The 18300-nt window shown below is 50.0% G+C and overlaps 4 protein-coding genes across 4 annotated transcripts; 1 reads left to right on the top strand and 3 right to left on the bottom strand.

The window, feature by feature from the left end:
- Window positions 1-1734: 1734 nt before the first annotated feature.
- Window positions 1735-5651, top strand: J7337_006893 (uncharacterized protein; the record flags this gene model as incomplete). Its single annotated transcript, XM_044824552.1, has 4 exons — window positions 1735-1750; window positions 1803-1951; window positions 2014-4952; window positions 5006-5651. 4 exons carry the CDS (start codon window positions 1735-1737, stop codon window positions 5649-5651), a joined length of 3750 nt encoding a protein of 1249 aa, XP_044680209.1.
- Window positions 5652-6198: 547 nt separating this feature from the next.
- On the bottom strand, window positions 6199-8457 carry J7337_006892 (uncharacterized protein; the record flags this gene model as incomplete). Its single annotated transcript, XM_044824551.1, has 1 exon — window positions 6199-8457. One exon carries the CDS (start codon window positions 8455-8457, stop codon window positions 6199-6201), a length of 2259 nt encoding a protein of 752 aa, XP_044680208.1.
- A 395-nt stretch (window positions 8458-8852) lies between these two features.
- J7337_006891 (uncharacterized protein) lies at window positions 8853-9986 on the bottom strand (the record flags this gene model as incomplete). Its single annotated transcript, XM_044824550.1, has 1 exon — window positions 8853-9986. The coding sequence occupies one exon, from the start codon at window positions 9984-9986 to the stop codon at window positions 8853-8855; it is 1134 nt and encodes a 377-aa protein (XP_044680207.1).
- A 762-nt stretch (window positions 9987-10748) lies between these two features.
- On the bottom strand, window positions 10749-13515 carry J7337_006890 (uncharacterized protein; the record flags this gene model as incomplete). The annotated part of the gene is made up of 2 exons (XM_044824549.1): window positions 10749-13055; window positions 13123-13515. The coding sequence occupies 2 exons, from the start codon at window positions 13513-13515 to the stop codon at window positions 10749-10751; spliced, it is 2700 nt and encodes an 899-aa protein (XP_044680206.1).
- Between the last annotated feature and the right edge of the window lie 4785 nt (window positions 13516-18300).

Raw genomic sequence — 18300 nt, 5'->3', positions numbered from 1 at the left:
AAGCGGATTGGATGGGCGTGATTTGAGAAACGAGAATTGTGTTATTAAGACGGTCAATGGAGGGTTGAGTAAGCAATCCGACTTCAATTCAAGAATTGGTTGGTTGATATCAATGACGAGCTGCAGAAAAGAGATGATTTCAAATCCACCCGCATTGAGGGTGATTTTTTTGATCCCCGAGCCTAGGTAACTACAAGCTCCGTTAGCGGGGATGGTGGTTCAAGGTGGATGGAGGCCATGGCGAGCTCCAGGGTCTCTTTTTTGGAGTCCGATGATGGTGTCAGGTTCCAAATCAGATGAATGGGCATGGAATCATGTTTCAATTCAATTCGATAAGTCCTGTTACTTGCTCAGTTCTACGTAAGTACGTAGGCCATGCTTCCAGAAGATCTGACATAAGACTCTCACTAGGTTGACTCAATTTCAGTTCCGAGGCTGATTACAAAGATAGAGGCGAGATCAGACGTCTTTGGTCGCCGGTTCATGATATTATTTCCTGGTATCCATACTCTGAGACTTCAACTATTTCCTGAAATAGTATTAATGTTTAGTCATAACTGGGGCCACTATAACCTGGTCGTATCATAAACACCGATGATGGTGTGTATTAAAACTCTTTTACTTCGCGCTTAAGTAGAGTTAAATGGGCTGTAAACCTGTAAACCTCAAAGACCTTTAACTATGTGAATGGATATGGTTGAGGCTGTGATTAGGCTAATAAACTCGGCTTCTCCAAGTCAAATGAGACATCTTTTGAGGCCTCGGAATCCATGGATGCATATGTAACGGGAAGCCTCCGCATATGCATGCATATCCGGCAGCATGGTATCACGACACACCAAGTCTTGCTGTCATAGAGTCTGGAAATTGAAAATTGGGAATTGAATGTCAACCTTTAAATCATTTAGTCACCATTTCCTTTAAGTTTTTGTATAGCTATGGCTTGAGCCGAAAGTCATTCCAGGTGGCACATATCGTTCCCTTTTTTTATGGTAGAAACTACATATAATCAAATGCCTGTTCCTGGTCTGTTGTGCAACCTAATAGTTTGGGGATAAATCTCTATATAGACAACAGTAATGGAACCAGTATGTTAAAGAACATGAGCCAAATCAAACAACATACTGCTTCACATCATGGTGTTTTCTTCAATATCATCCATTCAAGCGTCATGACGTATAAAGGTGGAGCTTTGATAGGTATGGAGCTGAATATCGACAGCTTGAGGTGAGCTTCGGTGGCCCTCCCCTCGTGGCTTAAACCCTTACGTAGCCTGTGAGACTCTGGCGCGAGAGAGGACGAGTTTCAAACTTCCAGTGCGCCTCTAGCGGATAATTGCTTCTGTCAAGGTTCTTTATCCCCTGTCGCGTCCCGCCGGCCTCTGGTTGGTCACTGGGCAGCCCATCACCATCTCTCATTTGCTCCCTCTCGACTTGGCAGCACCCACCAACCCCCCCCATAATGAATGGCCCAGTCCAGTCCAGCCCAGGCTGACGATCCAATCTCCATACTGAAGCGAAGCACAATTCAACCTCCATCTTGTCTCCTCAACTAACGACATATTCTCAACGCCCGTTATATCGGCTTCACTATCGATCGCTTTACCGGCCGTATAATCGATTACTGCGACCCATCACTATCGTATACTCGAGAACCTTAATATCTCTCCTGGCGCTATCGCGATCCATCGTCCGTCTCTACCGTCCTGGGCTTCCATAGCTCGTATACGCGATCATGGCGGCTGATGAAGGTACTTGGAGTCCACATCCGATATTCTCTATCACACAAAGCTGACAGAACAGCGCCAAACCTGAACCTCTCCCCTGAGGAGAAGCGAACCTATGGACAACTCTTCCGACAGGCCGACTCAGATAGCGTTGGTGTCGTCGTCGGTGAAATTGCTGTCAGGTTCTTCCACAAGACAGGTTTAGACTCCCGTATTCTTGGCGAGGTAAGTTGTTGATATAAATGATCCTCCTACTGACTTAGAATCAATGCTGATACATGAATTAGATCTGGCAGATCGCGGATAAGGAGAACCGAGGTTTCCTAACACCAGCTGGCTTTGGTATCGCCTTACGACTCATCGGACACGCACAAGCCGGCCGCGAGCCCACACCCGAGATCGCCCTCCAACAAGCTCCCCTTCCTCGCTTCGATGGCATCGCTCCTCAAGTTACAGGTGCCGGTGGTATTCCTCCGCCTCCGCCTGTTCCCGTCAGCTCGCCGCCTCCCCCGGCCGCTCTTCAAGCCCAGAGCACCGGCGGGCCGATCCGCATCCCACCCCTGACTCCTGAGAAGGTCGCTCAATATAGTGGTTTATTCGAACGTCAACCTCTCCAAGGCGGCCAGCTTCCAGGCGACCAGGCCAGAACCATCTTCGAGAAGTCCGGCCTACCCAATGAAGCACTAGGAAGAATATGGCAGCTTGCCGACACCGAGCAGCGTGGTGCTCTTGTTCTGACAGAGTTCATTATCGCTATGCACCTTCTTACCTCCATGAAGACAGGAGCTCTCCGATCTCTCCCTAGCGTCCTCCCCGCTGGTCTTTACGAGGCTGCCTCACGCCGTGGTCCTGCCTCGCGTCAATCTTCGACTGGTCCTGGCATCTCAGCCATTCCTCGACAACTTAGTGGAACAGCCCAGGTTCGCACAAACAGCCCTCTCGGTCGTCCTCCCATGTCTCCTCAACAGGGTGGTGCTAGCGACTGGGCCGTGACACCTGCCGACAAGGCTCGATTCGATCAAATTTACGCCGACCTTGACAAGGGGAACAAGGGATATATCACTGGAGAGGAGGCTGTCACTTTCTTTAGCCAGTCCAACCTTCCCGAGGACTCCTTAGCCCAGATTTGGGATCTTGCCGACACAAAATCTCAGGGTCAGCTTTCGCGAGACGAGTTTGCGGTTGCTATGTACTTGATTAGACAGCAGAGAAGCGGCCGTTCTGTCCCTCTACCAACTACTCTACCACCCAATTTGGTCCCCCCCAGCATGCGCACCCAGATTCGACCACAGACTGCTACATCCGCCTTTGATCCACCTCCTCCACCTGTTGTACAAGCTCCTCCTCCCGCTCCTAAGTCGGCTTTGGATGATTTGTTCGGCCTTGAATCAGGCACTTCCAGCCCTGCACCCCCTCCCCCTGCTCAGGCCCCAATGTCAACAGGGGGTTCCAATGCCAACGATCCTTTCGCTGGTGGCTCTGCACTCACACCTACCTCTCCCGTTAAGCCATCTCTTACAGGAACCGGTGGTTCAAGCTTTAAGCCATTTGTACCATCATCCTCATTTGGTAGAGGCTTGACGCAACAGCCTACTGGTGGTTCAGCTGGTTCTGGCCAGAAGCTTCCGGCACCTTCTGCGTCCGAGGACTTGTTGTCAGATAACGATGAGGCTAGCAAGAACATCTCAGGGGAAACCACTGAGCTTGCAAACCTTTCTAACCAGATCTCGTCTCTCTCCAAGCAAACCCAAGATGTGCAGGCCAAGAGGAATACCACTCAAAATGAACTGAACCAGGCCACGTCTCAGAAGCAAAACTTCGAGCAGCGACTGGCCCAACTGCGTACCCTTTATGAGAAGGAGGCGCAAGATACTCGTGCCCTTGAGGAGCAACTCAGCAATGCACGGAAGGAGACTGCCAAACTTCAGTCTGAATGCATGGCGCTTGAAGGAACTTACCGTGATACTCAGACGCAGCATCAGCAAGTATTGGCAGCTCTTCAGGCGGACCAACAAGAAAACACCAATCTCCGAGAACGGATTCGTGTAGTCAATGGAGAGATTGCGCAGCTCAAGCCTCAGATTGAAAAGCTCAAGTCTGATGCTCGCCAGCAGAAGGGACTGGTCGCCATCAACAAGAAACAGCTGTCCACTACAGAGGGCGAGCGTGATAAGCTAAAGGGAGAGGCGGAGGAGCTCACCAAGAGCATTGAGGATCTTCGGCTGGCAAACACTGGCTCGCCAGCATCTGCTTCGGCTCAAATTGCAAGCCCAGCTGCCTCGACCTCCAGCGCCAACAACCCCTTCTTCCGCCGTACCGCAAGCACTGATATTATGGGTGCATTTGCTTCTCCTCCTCCTACTAAGAATGTTTCCGATAAGTCTTTCGACGACCTCTTCGGTCCCTCATTTCCACCCAGCGCCTCGGCCACTCCTCCACCACCTCCACAGACCTTGTTCAAGCCCCAGCATACTGGTGCCTCGACCGCTAGCGCCGGTTCATACAGTACCCCTCCTGCCGCGAGCTCTCCTAAGATGAGTCGCCAGGCAACCCTTGCCGCTGAACCCCCTGCTCCCCCGGAGTCAAGGCAGATCAGTTCCAGCTTCTTGCCTTTCCCTGACCATACTGAGTCGCTCTCATCCTCTCGCCAAGTGTCACCCCCTGCTTCACGGGCCGATGACCCTCTCCATGGTTCAGCTACTCCTGTTCCCGGTGACCTGAAGGCTGCTGATAGCCCCGCCGGTGTTCCTGTTGCTTTCCCTGGCGACGAGCTTGACAAGTCCGATGTCAAGGACGTAGCCTCTGCCTCTGACGATACTACCCGTGATACTGTAAAGGAGGAAGCACCAAAAGCAACCGAGTCTGCAGACCCATTTGGTGGTAGCGATGAGGCTAAGGCCAAGGCCGACTTCGAGAATGCATTTGCTGCATTCACCACTGCTAAGAACCATACCAAGCCTTCCCCTGAAGCGAACAAGTCGTCTACTTTTGATTCGGAATTCCCTCCCATTTCTGAGCTTGAGCGTGATGATGAGGAGGAGTCTGACTCAAGTAGTGACAACGGAGGCTTTGATGATAACTTCACACCTGCGTCACCACCCGCTAAGCCTTTTGGCGAGAAGGCAAACGTGGGAGAGTCACCTGAAGTTACTCACGCAGTCCCTGCCAGCACTTCACCACAGCCAGTTCAGGGAGCCACCCCTCCCTTAAAACCCAAGGCGCCCAGGTAAGTGGTCGATCATGTTCAATTTTTTAACGTCAAGAGTTAACATAAAACAGCACCGAGCAGCCTTCGTCTCCCGCAACTGTGACTGAAGCCACTGCTCAGAAGTCATCGGTTGATGATATCTTTGGCGCGGCAGCCACCGGAACTGCCCCTGCTTCGCAGCAGCCTGCCCCTTCTAACCCCCCTCAGACCAAGGGTGGATTCGACGACTTGGATAGTGACTTTGAAGGCCTAGAGGATGCTAAAGAAGGCTCTGCTGATGAGGACTTTGCCAACATTTCTCGCTCCGGACTGGACGACTTTAACCCTGTTTTTGATAGCAGCCCACCCGGAAGCCAGACCAAGACCGAGTCCACTGCGTTCGGCAACGAGAGCTTCGACTTCATCTCTCACAGCTCAACTGGTGCTGCTCAGCCTGCTGTAGGAACCAACCAGCAGAAGGCTCCCGAGGCCCATGACTGGGATGCTATCTTTTCTGGTCTCGACTCCCCCGGCGCAACTGCTGCCCAGCCTGCTTCCACTGAGAAACCAGCAGGTGCTGAGTCCCATCCTGGTCAGCAGGCTCTGAACCGCACTTTGTCAACTGAATCCGAGCATGATGACCCAATCCTGAAGAGCCTTACAAGCATGGGCTATAAGCGACACGAAGCTCTCGATGCTCTTGAGAAATATGATTACGATCTTGACAAGGTTAGTTGAACTCGATCCACATAGAGGAAACCTTCTAACGTGTATAGGCGGCGAACTTTCTGGCTAGTCGTTCATAATAAACACAACAACAGAGTTGTCTCGGATATTATCTTCTGAAAGAAGGGCTTAATGCATACTGCATACTTGTTTCCTTACTATTGTTTTGTCTGCATCCTCATGATTCCTTTGCTGAATATTTTCTTGGCAGCGAGATTTTCCTTTTGCGTCTGGTCCCATTGGACATGGGCTTGTTTCTCCTATCATCTATCATCTGCCCACACGCTGTAGTATCATGAAGACTGCTTGTTTGCTTAAGCCTGTATTGATTTCGTCTTTCATGTTGCATGCTTTGAGATTGCAGCTGTAGAGATGCAGTTTTGTGTCGCCGATATAATGATACAGATAGAGCACACACCAACAAGTTACAATAATGAGTTATTCAAACAAGCGTAAATATGATTGTCGCTAACAAGGCATGAAACGATGCCCATCATACACAAATTGCAATAGCCTTCTACCTTTTCCCATTTAAGCGCAAATCATGACTCGTCTTTGGTTACTTTACCCTGCTCATAATAGTCTCTGGTCCACGCCCACTATCAATATTGGCAGCCTCCTTCTTGACCGCGCCGATCCAAGACCTCTCAAAGTCATCTCTTGACTTCAGTACAGCCTCAACCCACTGCAAATTCAGGTCCCAATAAGCCATCTTGAACGTCACGTAAGCGTCCACGATAGCGTCGCGATCAGCTGTCAACAGACGCAAGAAGTGTTCTGTGACACGCCAGGTCTCCTTGATGGAGGCACCGATATCAGGCGAAGGGAGTGTGCTGAAGCACTCGAAAGCCGTGGATATATCGTTGAACAGCTTGTCCTGAAATGGATCGGTACGACGGAACTTTGCGCCCTTATTGCGCACAGCAGATAAGTAGCGAACAAGTAGCTCCTCAGCAAAGATCTCAACGAAAATATCGACCAGTGAGTGGTGCAGTACATGGCGGTAGTCGTTGACGTACTCCTCGAATGTCACCACCATCTGCTTCATCGCAGTAGTTGAGTACCATCGAGGCGTAAAGAAATCAGGCATGACGGTACCAAAATCGACAGAGAATATAAGCTGAGCGAAGCGGTTGATACACCATGTGCTGAAGTCGACGTAACCGTCACGCAAAGTATTAACTTCACTCTCGATTCGTTCAAGGTACGCGGGTGTGACATGCTGCTCGACGAGCCGACGGAAGCTTGAGAGGTACGCAAGACGGTTCTCGTCCTCATTGTCGTCGATGCAGGCGATCTGGTCGTTTGCTGTAGCCACGAGCCAGTCCTGAAGAGCCTGGAAGCCCTCGAGTTCGGGGATCTTACCCTCCTCGTAGGGGATAGCCTCATCTTCAAGCATAGCCTGCCACGACTGCTGACGAGTGCGTAGACGGGCAAACATGGCGTCGATTACACCCTCGACAACATCTGCGCGCTGGGAGTTGGCAGCCGTGTCCACCTGCTCACGCAGCATTCGCCACAGGGCAACAAAGTTCTTGGTTCTGAAGTAGCCATATTCGTCCTGATCCAAGTTTGAGCCCTCGACGTTGCGCTCTGCGAGATCGCGCTTCTCTTGTGCAAATATTCGGTCAATCCACTCATCAAGGAATTTGATGATGAGCTCACGAAAGTCGCGAACAAGCTCCGCCTCGCGGTTGTCGATGACATGGGGTATAAGCTCTTCTTGCTTCAGACCGATCTTTGCCATCTTTCTGTAGTACTTCTCCGGGAAGCCCACGATTTCCAAGGTATGTGCTGACGAAGCCTCGTTGCCATCCACCATACCGACCAGGAAATCGTGCATCAACTGGTGATATACGCCAGCGTATGTCTTTACGATGTTCCACTTCTTTGGCATAAGGTGCGACATTCCAACCTTGACGACGTTTAGATCGTTAAAATACCACTTCATGATCTTGTCCAACTTGCTCGGATCTTCGAGGAACTCTTCTTTTGCTCCTTCGAACTGTTGCTCAGCGCTGAGTCGAATAGCCTGTATGAATTTCTCCTTATAGCCACGAACCTTCTTAGCGCCGTCTGTGATACTCTGAAAGCGGGTTGCCATTTCTTTGTGATCTTTAAGAGCTTCCTGCAGTGCTAGGACACGCTGGTCGCTTGACTCCTCGGCCTCCATCACCACTGCGAATCTCACAACAAGCCCGTTGTTATCCTGGACAACAAGATTGATGAGATTCAGCGCAATGATGCCGACATGCTCATCAAACCAATCAATCGTGTCGTCTAGCCTCGAAAAGTAGTCCACCAGCGTCGCCTCAAGACTGTCGTCCTCTGCGCGTTGTATTTGTTCCATAGCATCGTCGCGGATATTTCTCAATTGGGTAAGTTCGTAGTGGCACGGTAGCAGATTGGGCATGTTGTCGCTGTCCTCATCATCTTCCCGAAGCATCGACTCGACACGCGATATGCGCTCGTTGAAGGTCTCGAGGTTGCGGCGCATGGTCTCGACGGCGCCAAAGTTACGGTGTGCTTGTGACACGAGGTTGATGCTCGCAAAGTCCTTAATCATATTCTGTGACTCCGAGCACAGCTTGTCGATCTTGATCATCTCCTCTTTGATCATCTGGACCGTCTTCTGGCCGTCGCTGAGCCCCGTCATACCCGATTGTGTCGTCTCAAGCTGCTCGCGCAGGCCACTCCGGAGCTGACCATCTACGGCGCCCTTTTTGCGTGAGAATTCTAACTTGAGCGCAGGTATCTTGTCGAGATCGTCGGGATGCCGTAGCAGCTCTGAGAGCTTGGGAGCAGGTGTGTCGTCCATTGTAGCGGCGTCGAGGGGTTCCGCGCCCAATCAAACCATGATGCGGGGGTATCGTGTCTTTTATAGTGCTAAGCTTGTGCTGCTGGTGTCTAGATATTAAATTCTTCGGGCGTAGGTGAAGGTTGAAGCGAGTGTGTCGAGTTGGGCATGTCAAAGTCAACGTCGCTGGGAACTATTCACTGTCCCTTACTGTAGGTCGTTCCATCATGTGGCTGACAGCAGAGCACAGCCACTCTACCCAATGAGAGTTCAACACCAACGACATTATCGTGATAGAAAGCAACAAAGTAGTTAAGGAACATTTAAATAGCGAGATTGTATGTGAAACTTCTTATACAACTGATGATTCAGCTTAGGGTATCATTATAGTTACATCTTGACGAATTTATACCTGCTCAACCTTCCTCGCTATCACTTCCAGAGCTACTCGTCTCATCATCGTCATCATCCTCTTCTCCAAGGCTCTGTTCAGCAATTACATCACCTTCTTCAAGGCTCACTCCCTTGAATTCAGTGTTGATGCCATCGTCTGACTCATTGCCCTCCCCGTCACTCCTGATCTCACCCTCTTCTACGTCCTGACCCTTATTTCTTCTTTTGCTCGGTTTGGCTGGTCCTTTCTTTCCAGGGGGGGTTTTCCTCTTATTACTTTCTTGAGGGACCTTATCCTTGGGTCCAAGTGCGAAGGTCTCAGGAAGGCTCTGATCTTGGTCAAGAACCCATATTGTGGGAAATTCCAGCACGCGCGTATTTCTCAGTACCTCTCGCAGGCAGTCTTCGGGGTCGAGTTTAGTGACAACAGAAGGCTTGTCCGAAGGGGTCCGGAACTTTGCGAGAAAGAATTGGAACAGCTTCTTCTGGGCTTCTATCTTCTCAGATGGCCACAAGCCTGGCTCTGTGTCGTTATGATTCGCCCAAGCACCTGTAAAGGGATCTTGGAGCGCAAATGACCCAGAGGACCATGTGTAGTTCACCAAGTCCTGCACTTGTCCGTCCATACCTGCTCGCGGGGTCTTCTTAGCCTGTTGCCCTTTCGTCCTCTGCTGTTCTTCTAGTGAAGTATGGTATGCTTCATATAGTGGCACATCATCCATAACCTTCGACAATATTCGGGCTTTCTTTGGCTCCGCATCGGGAAGATTCTCCAACACCATCCACTCAACTTGCCAGTTGATTCTGTTGGTTCGCCGATTGAGTGTAGTATGGTTCTCCTTCTGCCTAGCCATACCCAGCGGCGCACACACGATAGTGATGTTCAGCTTCCTCAATCGCGCAGACAGAAACCGTTCAAAGGTTCTGCCTTTGGCTTCGCGCAAAACTCGTGTGACGAGAACCTTGCGCTTGCGCCCGTCTTTTCCAGGCTTCCATTTGACTTCTTGGACTGTCATCGGCCGCAATTCCTCCTCTTGCACGATACCACGCTCTTCAACGAGAAGCTTCTCGGCACGTTCGACAGAACGCTCGATTCCATGGAGGAAATTATAATCATGATCGACACCGGCGGGAGTACGAAGTTTCGATGGAGCCATATAGGCTGTTGCGTCGCGTTCGCCGGAACATTCAGACCAGGCTTTGTGTTTCTTGATACACGCGAGGGAACAGGTTCGAGCACCGCATCTGGGGCACTTATATTTCGGGGTCGATATGTGGCAGATTCCGCAAAGAGATGTTAACAAAGGATCAGCCATTGTAGATCGCGACAGTTGAGAAGTCTTGTTGAAGGAGTTGAAGAAATGAGAAGAATGCGCTAACACTTTCAATGGTCATCGCTAACGGAAACTTTTTAATGGGGCTTTCCGCATATCTTATCAGTAGCTCACGTCAGGTCTAATTCAGTCTAGACTAGGTACCTATGGAGTATGTAAAGGCTACAATAACTTACAAGTCTATAGGACACAAGACTATAACGATATATTGCAGTACTTCCCACATGATTAGAGACTAGAATAACGTTCAAATGTGTTTCATTCTTATACCCCCCTTCACCCAGGTAAAGAAGGAAGACTATACAAACACCGCTGCGTAGAAGAATACTCTAACATAATGAGAAGATGGCCGTCAGGCTTAACATAGGTATATGAGCTAAGCTGCTCATCAGATGAGGCAGAAAAATGGTAATGACAAAAAAGATATAAGGGACATCAAACGCCGAACCCGCAGGTTTTGATTCAAAGCCAGCCGCCAAATACAAGACAATTAAATCGAAATAAGCAAGAAGTGAGAAGTTGACAAAAAAGCAAGGCTCATGCTCAGACGTTAGTTAAGCTGTTTAGGTATCCAAAACACCTCACTCAGCGGGTGCCACCAAGAGCGCTGATCCTGGCGCCTGATGGCCTGTGCATCAGGGACTGTTGGTGCTGGAGCTGATGCTTAGAAACGACGCTTGTCTCATGTGCGACCCCTCCGTTGTCGCTTCGATTCTCCTCGAAGTCCTCTTCGTCATCCTCGACAATCTTGGTGGGGATCTCGTCTCTGAGGCTATACTGTTGGGACGCTCGCTCCGGAGTCGTAGCCGTAGAGGCAAAGGACATTGCTGTGCTGCTCCTGTTGGGAATGAGATCCGGGGTGGGAGGGATACTGGACGCCCTCCCGGACCGCGGCGCCAGGAGGGAGTCGTCTCCTGTTTCGGACGTGGCGGCGGAGTGGCCGTCATCGCTCTGGGTGGTAGAGAGGCTAGAATTCCTTCTACTAGAACTCCCTAGTTCGGCATCATGTGCCAGCTGGAGACCCTCAACAGCGGCTTGACATTGCTCAGCAATGTTTCGGACAATGTGAGCAATGGCGTCTGTCTTATCCTTAAGGTGACGATCGGCAACGTCGGTGAAGCTGGACGACGAGTATCGCTTGTTTCGGGGGTTGGGGCTGGGGGTAAGACGGCCAGGTTCGCCAGCCTGTTGCACCTCCTCCTCCGCTTCATCATAACCCTCCTCGATCTCATGGGCAAGGTCATCAGGCTTGGTGAGAGACTGGATGAGATGCTCCATGTGGTGGCTCTGACCACCGATGAGACTGCGGAGATGAAGAACAACTCTGCGAGCCTCGTCACGCTGTCGCATGATGGTCATGTTGGTGTGCTGAAGCTGAGAAAGCTCCTTCTTGTTCCTCTTGCGCTCACGCTCAAGCTCCTCGGCAATCTCCTGCTGAAGGACAAGAGCCTCGAGAGCGTCATCACGCTGCTTCTCGGTTCCAGTGAGGCGCACAGAGAGGCGAGCGTTGTCATCCTTCTGTTGATCAATGAGACCAGCAAGGCGACGGTTCTCCCTCTTGTGTGTGTCGATCTTGACCTTGAGATCCTGAGTCTCCTTGGTGAGAGTCTCAGCGAAGGCCTGGAACTTGAGGAACTGCTGCTTCCAGCTCTCAAGCTCCTCAACCAGGTAGTTGTTACGCTTAGTAACCTTGTTGAGCTCAGTGTCCATGCGACCCTTGAGGTTGATGAAATCTTGCCAAGCCTCAAGCGCATCGCGAGAGTACTGATTCCTCTCACGAACAATCTCATTAAGATGGCGCATTGAAACCTTGGTCATGAGAGGCTTCTTCACCGATCCACCAAAGACGGCCTTGATGCCAGTGTTGCGTCCAAGCTTCTCACAGACGTGGTCCATAACAGCCATGACGGCATCCTGGTTCCACCACTCAGGATCCTGGATGGACTCAACCTCACCGCGCATAACGATGATCTGACCCGCAGGAACGAGCTTGCCACCACCATAAGCGGATCGAAGATGCTGAGGAACTCCAGAAGGAGTGACGTCACCGTTGAGAGCTTGTGTAAGTCGTGTAACAAACTTGTTGCGCTGGCCGGGGGTGAGAGCAGTAGGAGGGCTGGAGGTAAGAACAAAGTTGCGATCAAGGTCAACAACCAGAGCATCAGTAGGGGCAGTGAAGAGCGAGCGACACTCAACAGTGATACCCAAAATGTAAGGGCCGGGCTCCTGAACCAGTTCCTTGGCGTGACGAGCGTGCACGACTGGGACGTAGAGTCCACTCCACTCGTAAACTCGAACGCAGTATCGCACGGTCTCAGCAGCCATGGTGAGCATGGCAGGGTAGTGGCTGACGAAGATGATTCGGCGAGTAGGAGAGATGGCGGCTTCGATAACACCGACAATGTTGGGAATCGACAGACAGTTGAAAAGAGGCCACATAGCAAAGTTCTGGAATCCGGTAGGCGAAGATGGGAACTGGTAGCAGAGAGCGTAGTCCTTCATGTCGATGCGAACAAGATCGTTGAGGCGAGGAGCAGGGAAGCTCAGGATACGGGAAACTTCCTCAGCGTGGAACAGGTTGGTGGCCTTGTTCCAGTGAATCCACATACCTCTGAGATAATCTCCAAGAAGATTGTACAGAGGGTATCGTGAAAGGAACGACAAGCAATAAGGGATCCAGTAGGTCTCATCGGGATTGTCGTAGTAGTCGCTCTCGGTTCTCTTGCGAAGGTCGCGAATTGTCTCGGCCCTCTTCTCGTCGGCTCGCGACCAAACGCGCAGGCAAATACCGTAAAGAGTGTGAGAAGAATCCTGCTGGAGAACGAAAGCATGGTGAACACAGTGAGGCTGACTTCGGCCTGTGCAGATCTCGACATCGTGAGGGAAGCAGGCCTATACAATAGTTGCCACTGGTCAGCTAAATGAATTTTCAAATCGTCAATGGGGTTTGTGTACGCACCCTCATAGCAGAGTGAAGAGCCCGCGCAATCTCATTATCCTGCTCGAGACGTGGACTGCTGCCCAGAATCTCAGGGAGCCAGAACTGCCCAACAGCCCCTTTCATGTGGCCAATCTTGCCTTGGGCGGGCGCCGGAGCCTTGACCCATTGAGAAGGCTCACGACCAACACCACAAACCATGTAGGCATGTGTCAGAGTCTTTGGAGTTCGCTGCTGAGGCTTCATGTTGAGGGTTGAAGGGATGGGCTGAGTGATGCGCGAGTGAAGCGAAGAAGTTCGGCTGGGGATCAGGAGGTTCTGATCAGCGCCCTGGTCGCGGGTGCTGGGCCTGCCATCGCGGTCGCTAGTCCGAGGACGGGTAAAGGAGGGATGGGTGTTCAAGGAGGGAGGCATTGTTGATAGATAGGTAGTGTTGAGCCTGAAAAGGCCTCTCGTTTTCCTTCGTAAATTCGGATATCTTCGATATAGTAGTTGTCGTCGGAATGACTTTTTTGAGAATAGTCGTTATGCTCTCAAATTATGCTGTCTTTATTCCTGAGTTATACTGACTAGCAGGTCTGGTCAGTCCTGGAACTTGTCTTGTAGTGCCCGAATTGCTTGAGGCTCCGCACCGCACTCAAGGCTTCATTCAATGCTCGAGTCAACCGGGCTTTGAATAGAAAAGCAAGGAAGAAAAGAGAGAGAAGGTTGAAACTCGAGAAACGAGGAGAGAGATGAAGGAAAAGTAAAGGGAGAAGAGGCGAGAGAAGCCTTGAATGGGTGTACGTCGGGGAGGGGGGGGTGAGTGGAGAACTATGGAAAGGTACCAGGTAGGCCTACCTCTACCTACAGCTACCTAGAGCTAGGTGCTAAGGTACAGAGCCAAGAGACGCGAGACAGCTTCTGAAGGAATGAGGCCAAGTAAGTACCTATACGTACTGTTTTCAGTTGAGAATGGATGGATACATAGAATGGGAGCTCCCGTCCGTTGAAATGGAGCGAAAGTGGAGGAACAACAACGGCAGAAATGAACCAGAAGCACTCAACGAACAGGGCTTCAGCGGGCGAAATTGTGAGACAGATGGCGCACAAGGGGGGCTTTGATCCCCTGCCAGTCAACTTTCTAGGTTGGGATAGGTACCTTGACTGGTTTCTCCTAGTTTGGTGCGCCGGGCATTTATCAGTAAACAAGAAGGGTAGGAACTGAAAACAATTGAGTCGTATTTGTCGGCGCAGTCATGCAGAACAGATAATGTGATTATGTGTAACCAATCTTTTCGCGTGTAAGTGAGTGACTGGGCTTGTGTGTGTGTGTGTGTGTGTGTGTGTGTGTGTGTGTGTGTAGGTGAATATGTATGCTGGTGTTGACTTTTTGTCACAGTCTCACAGACAAATAACTCAACGAAAATGAATTACCCCTATGCTTCTAGATCCCTCCCTACAGTCAATAAACATCTTACACTGCCGTAGCTCACTGAAGCACCTGCAGAGTCAAGGCAAGGGGATGCCGTCCGTCTCTCAAACACTACAGACGATGCATGTACCGGTACCTGACGTACCGTACCTACATTAGGGGCTAGATGAGGAGCTACAGAGGTCCAATCCCTCCATCCATTGGGGGGCCGAGATGCTGGGGCCGTCAGGGGCACTCTGCACGGCTTCTGCAGGGGTCATGGGTCCCTAGGTTCCGGGTACATGGCGGACAGGACGGCGGTATTTTTATTCATGGCGCTCAGCGTTGGACGCGACGTACGTTATGACTCGTGAACGGACCTCATATAGTAGGTTCGGACGTTGTGATATTCATTTGGTTAGAGTTACCAAATCATGCAGGTTTCTTTGCTTTGTTCTCGTCTTCAGGGAGAAAGAAGTTCCATGACATGTCATAACTAACGTCTTTGTTGGCGGCTTCTTAGCCTCCAACGCCAACAGTCAAGTGGCGAGATCTAGAGTTCGAGGGGAACTCCTTTTCGGACCTAGAGTTGATTTGAGGGCCGGGGAAACTCAAACCACGAGACAAGCATTGCCATGTCAGGTAACGGATACTGGACCTGACTAGAGCCGGAGCACCTGGGTACCGGTCTCCAATAAACACACACACACACACACACACACACACACACACACACACGCACAAACAATAGCATTGCGCTGTTTGTTGTTGAACTGACGTTGGAGTCCCATTGTCGCAGGGGGCCAGTGCCGTTCTGTTATATTGACAATGTCACCCAAGAATTGAACATGACACTTCTTCATACTTCTGTCACTTGGTTTGATTGCCCGGGCTACAGTCATTTACGCATCTGTTTCTCCAGTGACTATCACAGAAGCAGGCAAAGGCTATTGTCTCTGAAGAAACCCCATTCCTACAGGTTATACATCTTCATCGCCCTAGGATAATTAAACCATTCCTGCCGTTTCTTCGAGTCGACCTGAGGTCTCTGATTCTTCTTCCATAGCGTAACCTTATGCCCAGGGATCGTCACCCCCACTCTATCAACCCCGGCTTGAGAGATAACACAGCCAATCGTAATCGAGAAAAGTGAGCTCTGGTCCCCAACGTGGGAAATTGTCTGTGGTTGATGTTGACTTTCAGAATCTTCTGATGGTAGTGAACAATACGACAGTTATCTTTTCTTCCCTGTGTGTCTGTCGGTCGGTCTGTGTGATGCAACATGAAGGGACAAAAAAGCAAAACGCCTTCTCGGAACCTAACGGTCAAGTGATCTATCTAACTATCAACCAAAGCCAGACCAGATGAAGGAGGTCGAAGACGGACGGCGCGCGTTTGGAGTACAGTGACAACTTGAATTGAGACTTATTAATCGCACTGATTATGGAAATGAACAAGAAAACGACAACTCCGGAATGTCTTGTATTACAAGACACAAGCATATCACTCTAATATCTTGCCTAGCCTTGCCTAGCACAAGTACATCAGACTCTAGCTAATTGCTTACTGTGCTCAATCAAGTTGGCATTGTTTCTCTCCAAACATTCTATGATGATACGTAGCAATGTCTGAAGTTTGGTCCGAAGCTTGACCTTCTCTGTCCCAGACGATGATAGGCTCAACGGGCGATGTGACCAGGCGCGGAAACGATCGACAGGGGTCCCTGGGCGGAGAAACGAAACAGGAAAGCTAATGCGGTCTCTCTGGCAAGCCCTTCAGGTTAGTTGAGGTCAATAATCAATAGTCGAAGTCGTTAAGAAACAATATGTAACTAACTTGGAGAAGGTGGTGATGTTTTCAGCTGTGGTCACGCCAAGTTACAGTACCGATAGGCGTTTGCATTTGCATCGTCCCCTGCTCCTCGCTTCTGTACGGTTTACCTGATGATGCATGCACTCTAGAATCCATCACTGCAACGTCTCCACCACTTGAGATTCGTCTGTCTGTGTCTGTGTCTGTGTCTGTGTGCAGACAGGATCGCCACTGCTGGAGAACAACACCAAGGCTCAACTCGAGCCATTGTAATCTACTTTCAAACTTTAACATTTCATTCTCACCAGGCCATAATTACATATGTATATTGCCGCGAAGCCACTGAATGCTGCAGACATTGATTTGACTTCCCGTTAATGGAACCCCCGAACGATCAACAGTAGATCAATATCCACGAGGCTTTTCTTCACCATGTCAGTGGCCCTTGGTTTTTTGAGGCCAATAAGCTTACCGTTACTTGAAGTCGCGTATAATAGATAACCGGTTTACATATGTATACATGAATCCCGCCACCGGTTCGTGGCAAGAAACGTTGAAGGTCTAAACAAAGCAACATTGGATCCTGGGCATTTATGCCTCGTACCTGATCCCTGCTGCAGAAACCCAGCTGAGGAAACTGGATAATAATAGCTGAATTATACATATGTACGGAGTACTATGGAGTGCATACATATGTTGCATCAGGTGTCTATCTGCGAAGTACGGAGTACTGTTTGTCTTGTCATCAACCGGCCAAAGGAAATGCCGTGATGGATATCTCCATTTCTTACAACACTGTACTGTCCTCCGTACATACGAGCTTCTTTCAGGTTCAAGCACTAATCATGAGCCAATGTCGCCTGTACACAAATTCTATGTACCAAACTACCGGGCTTTTATCCACTCTCCCTGGACTTATGTCCCATGCTCATGACGCTATACGGCCGCCGCGCGTTTCAAGTCCTAGATGGCGTCCATCTAGGCACAGCACCAATGGCCTCTGGGCCTTCAAGGCTTGACCTAAACAATGGCTTTGTTATCTCGAATTTGTTAGCATCTTTGCGTGTATTCGGTCACTAGAATTATGTCCATCTTTTGTCGCCTCTACTCCTGCTTACGATCTCCCCGTTTCACCATACGCCTCAAGGCTCAGGCCAAGAATCAGAATCGGAATCAGAATCAGAGACTCCGTACTGCACTCGACTTGTCAATTGAGACATGTCATCGCTCATCTCGTATAGACGAAAAGCCTCTCTCATCCATCAACCCAAAGCAAGGCAAAGCAAAAGCAAAAGCAAAAGCCAAGGCAATTAATTGTTAGGCGATGTCCTTACCTAATTCTCTTCTCCCCCGGTCCATGCTCCTTACCCCGTCCTCCTGATCCGCGTCTAATAAAAGGCCCATGTCCTTATTAGCCAGGGCTTGCTTTTGCTTTTGCCTTTGCCTTTTCTCCTCTGCTGCTGATGATGATGATATTTCTTTCCGTTGCGCACTTACCCACGTGCATTCTGTGCTCTGTGCTCCCGGCCTGTCAAACTATACAGACGCCGAGATAGTCTAGATAGTCAATACCTTAGGTAGTCTAGTATGTCCGTGAACCCCGAGGAACATGCTCGCTTGGATGTCGGTCTCGTTTCGCTATAAGCGTACTAACTTGTCGATCCTCCTCTCGGTAATGCTAAAAATTCGACATTTCAGATTTTTCTCAACTGCTACGGCTTACTATTTCGCCGTTCATGAATAATGCTGTCTTGGCCTCTGGGAACATGGCTGTCACTTGTCAGATGCAGCATCACATTCCAAAGAATTTCTCTGTTGGCAGAGTTGATCGAGTCAAGAAAGACTCGGGGTGTTTCTAATCCTGAAGATAGAGCTATGCCTAGAATTATGCTTGTACAAACGCAATGGGCCAAGTAATCTCTTATGCAGCTTCCCTGTGCCTCGCATTCATAGTACAATGCTCACCGACGACATAACATAGCATGTCTTATAAT

Source organism: Fusarium musae, chromosome 5 (genome assembly GCF_019915245.1).
Source record: "Fusarium musae strain F31 chromosome 5, whole genome shotgun sequence".
Lineage (NCBI taxonomy): Eukaryota > Fungi > Ascomycota > Sordariomycetes > Hypocreales > Nectriaceae > Fusarium > Fusarium musae.
Note: the sequence above shows the minus strand (reverse complement) of the source record. Positions and strands in the feature narration are given on the sequence as shown.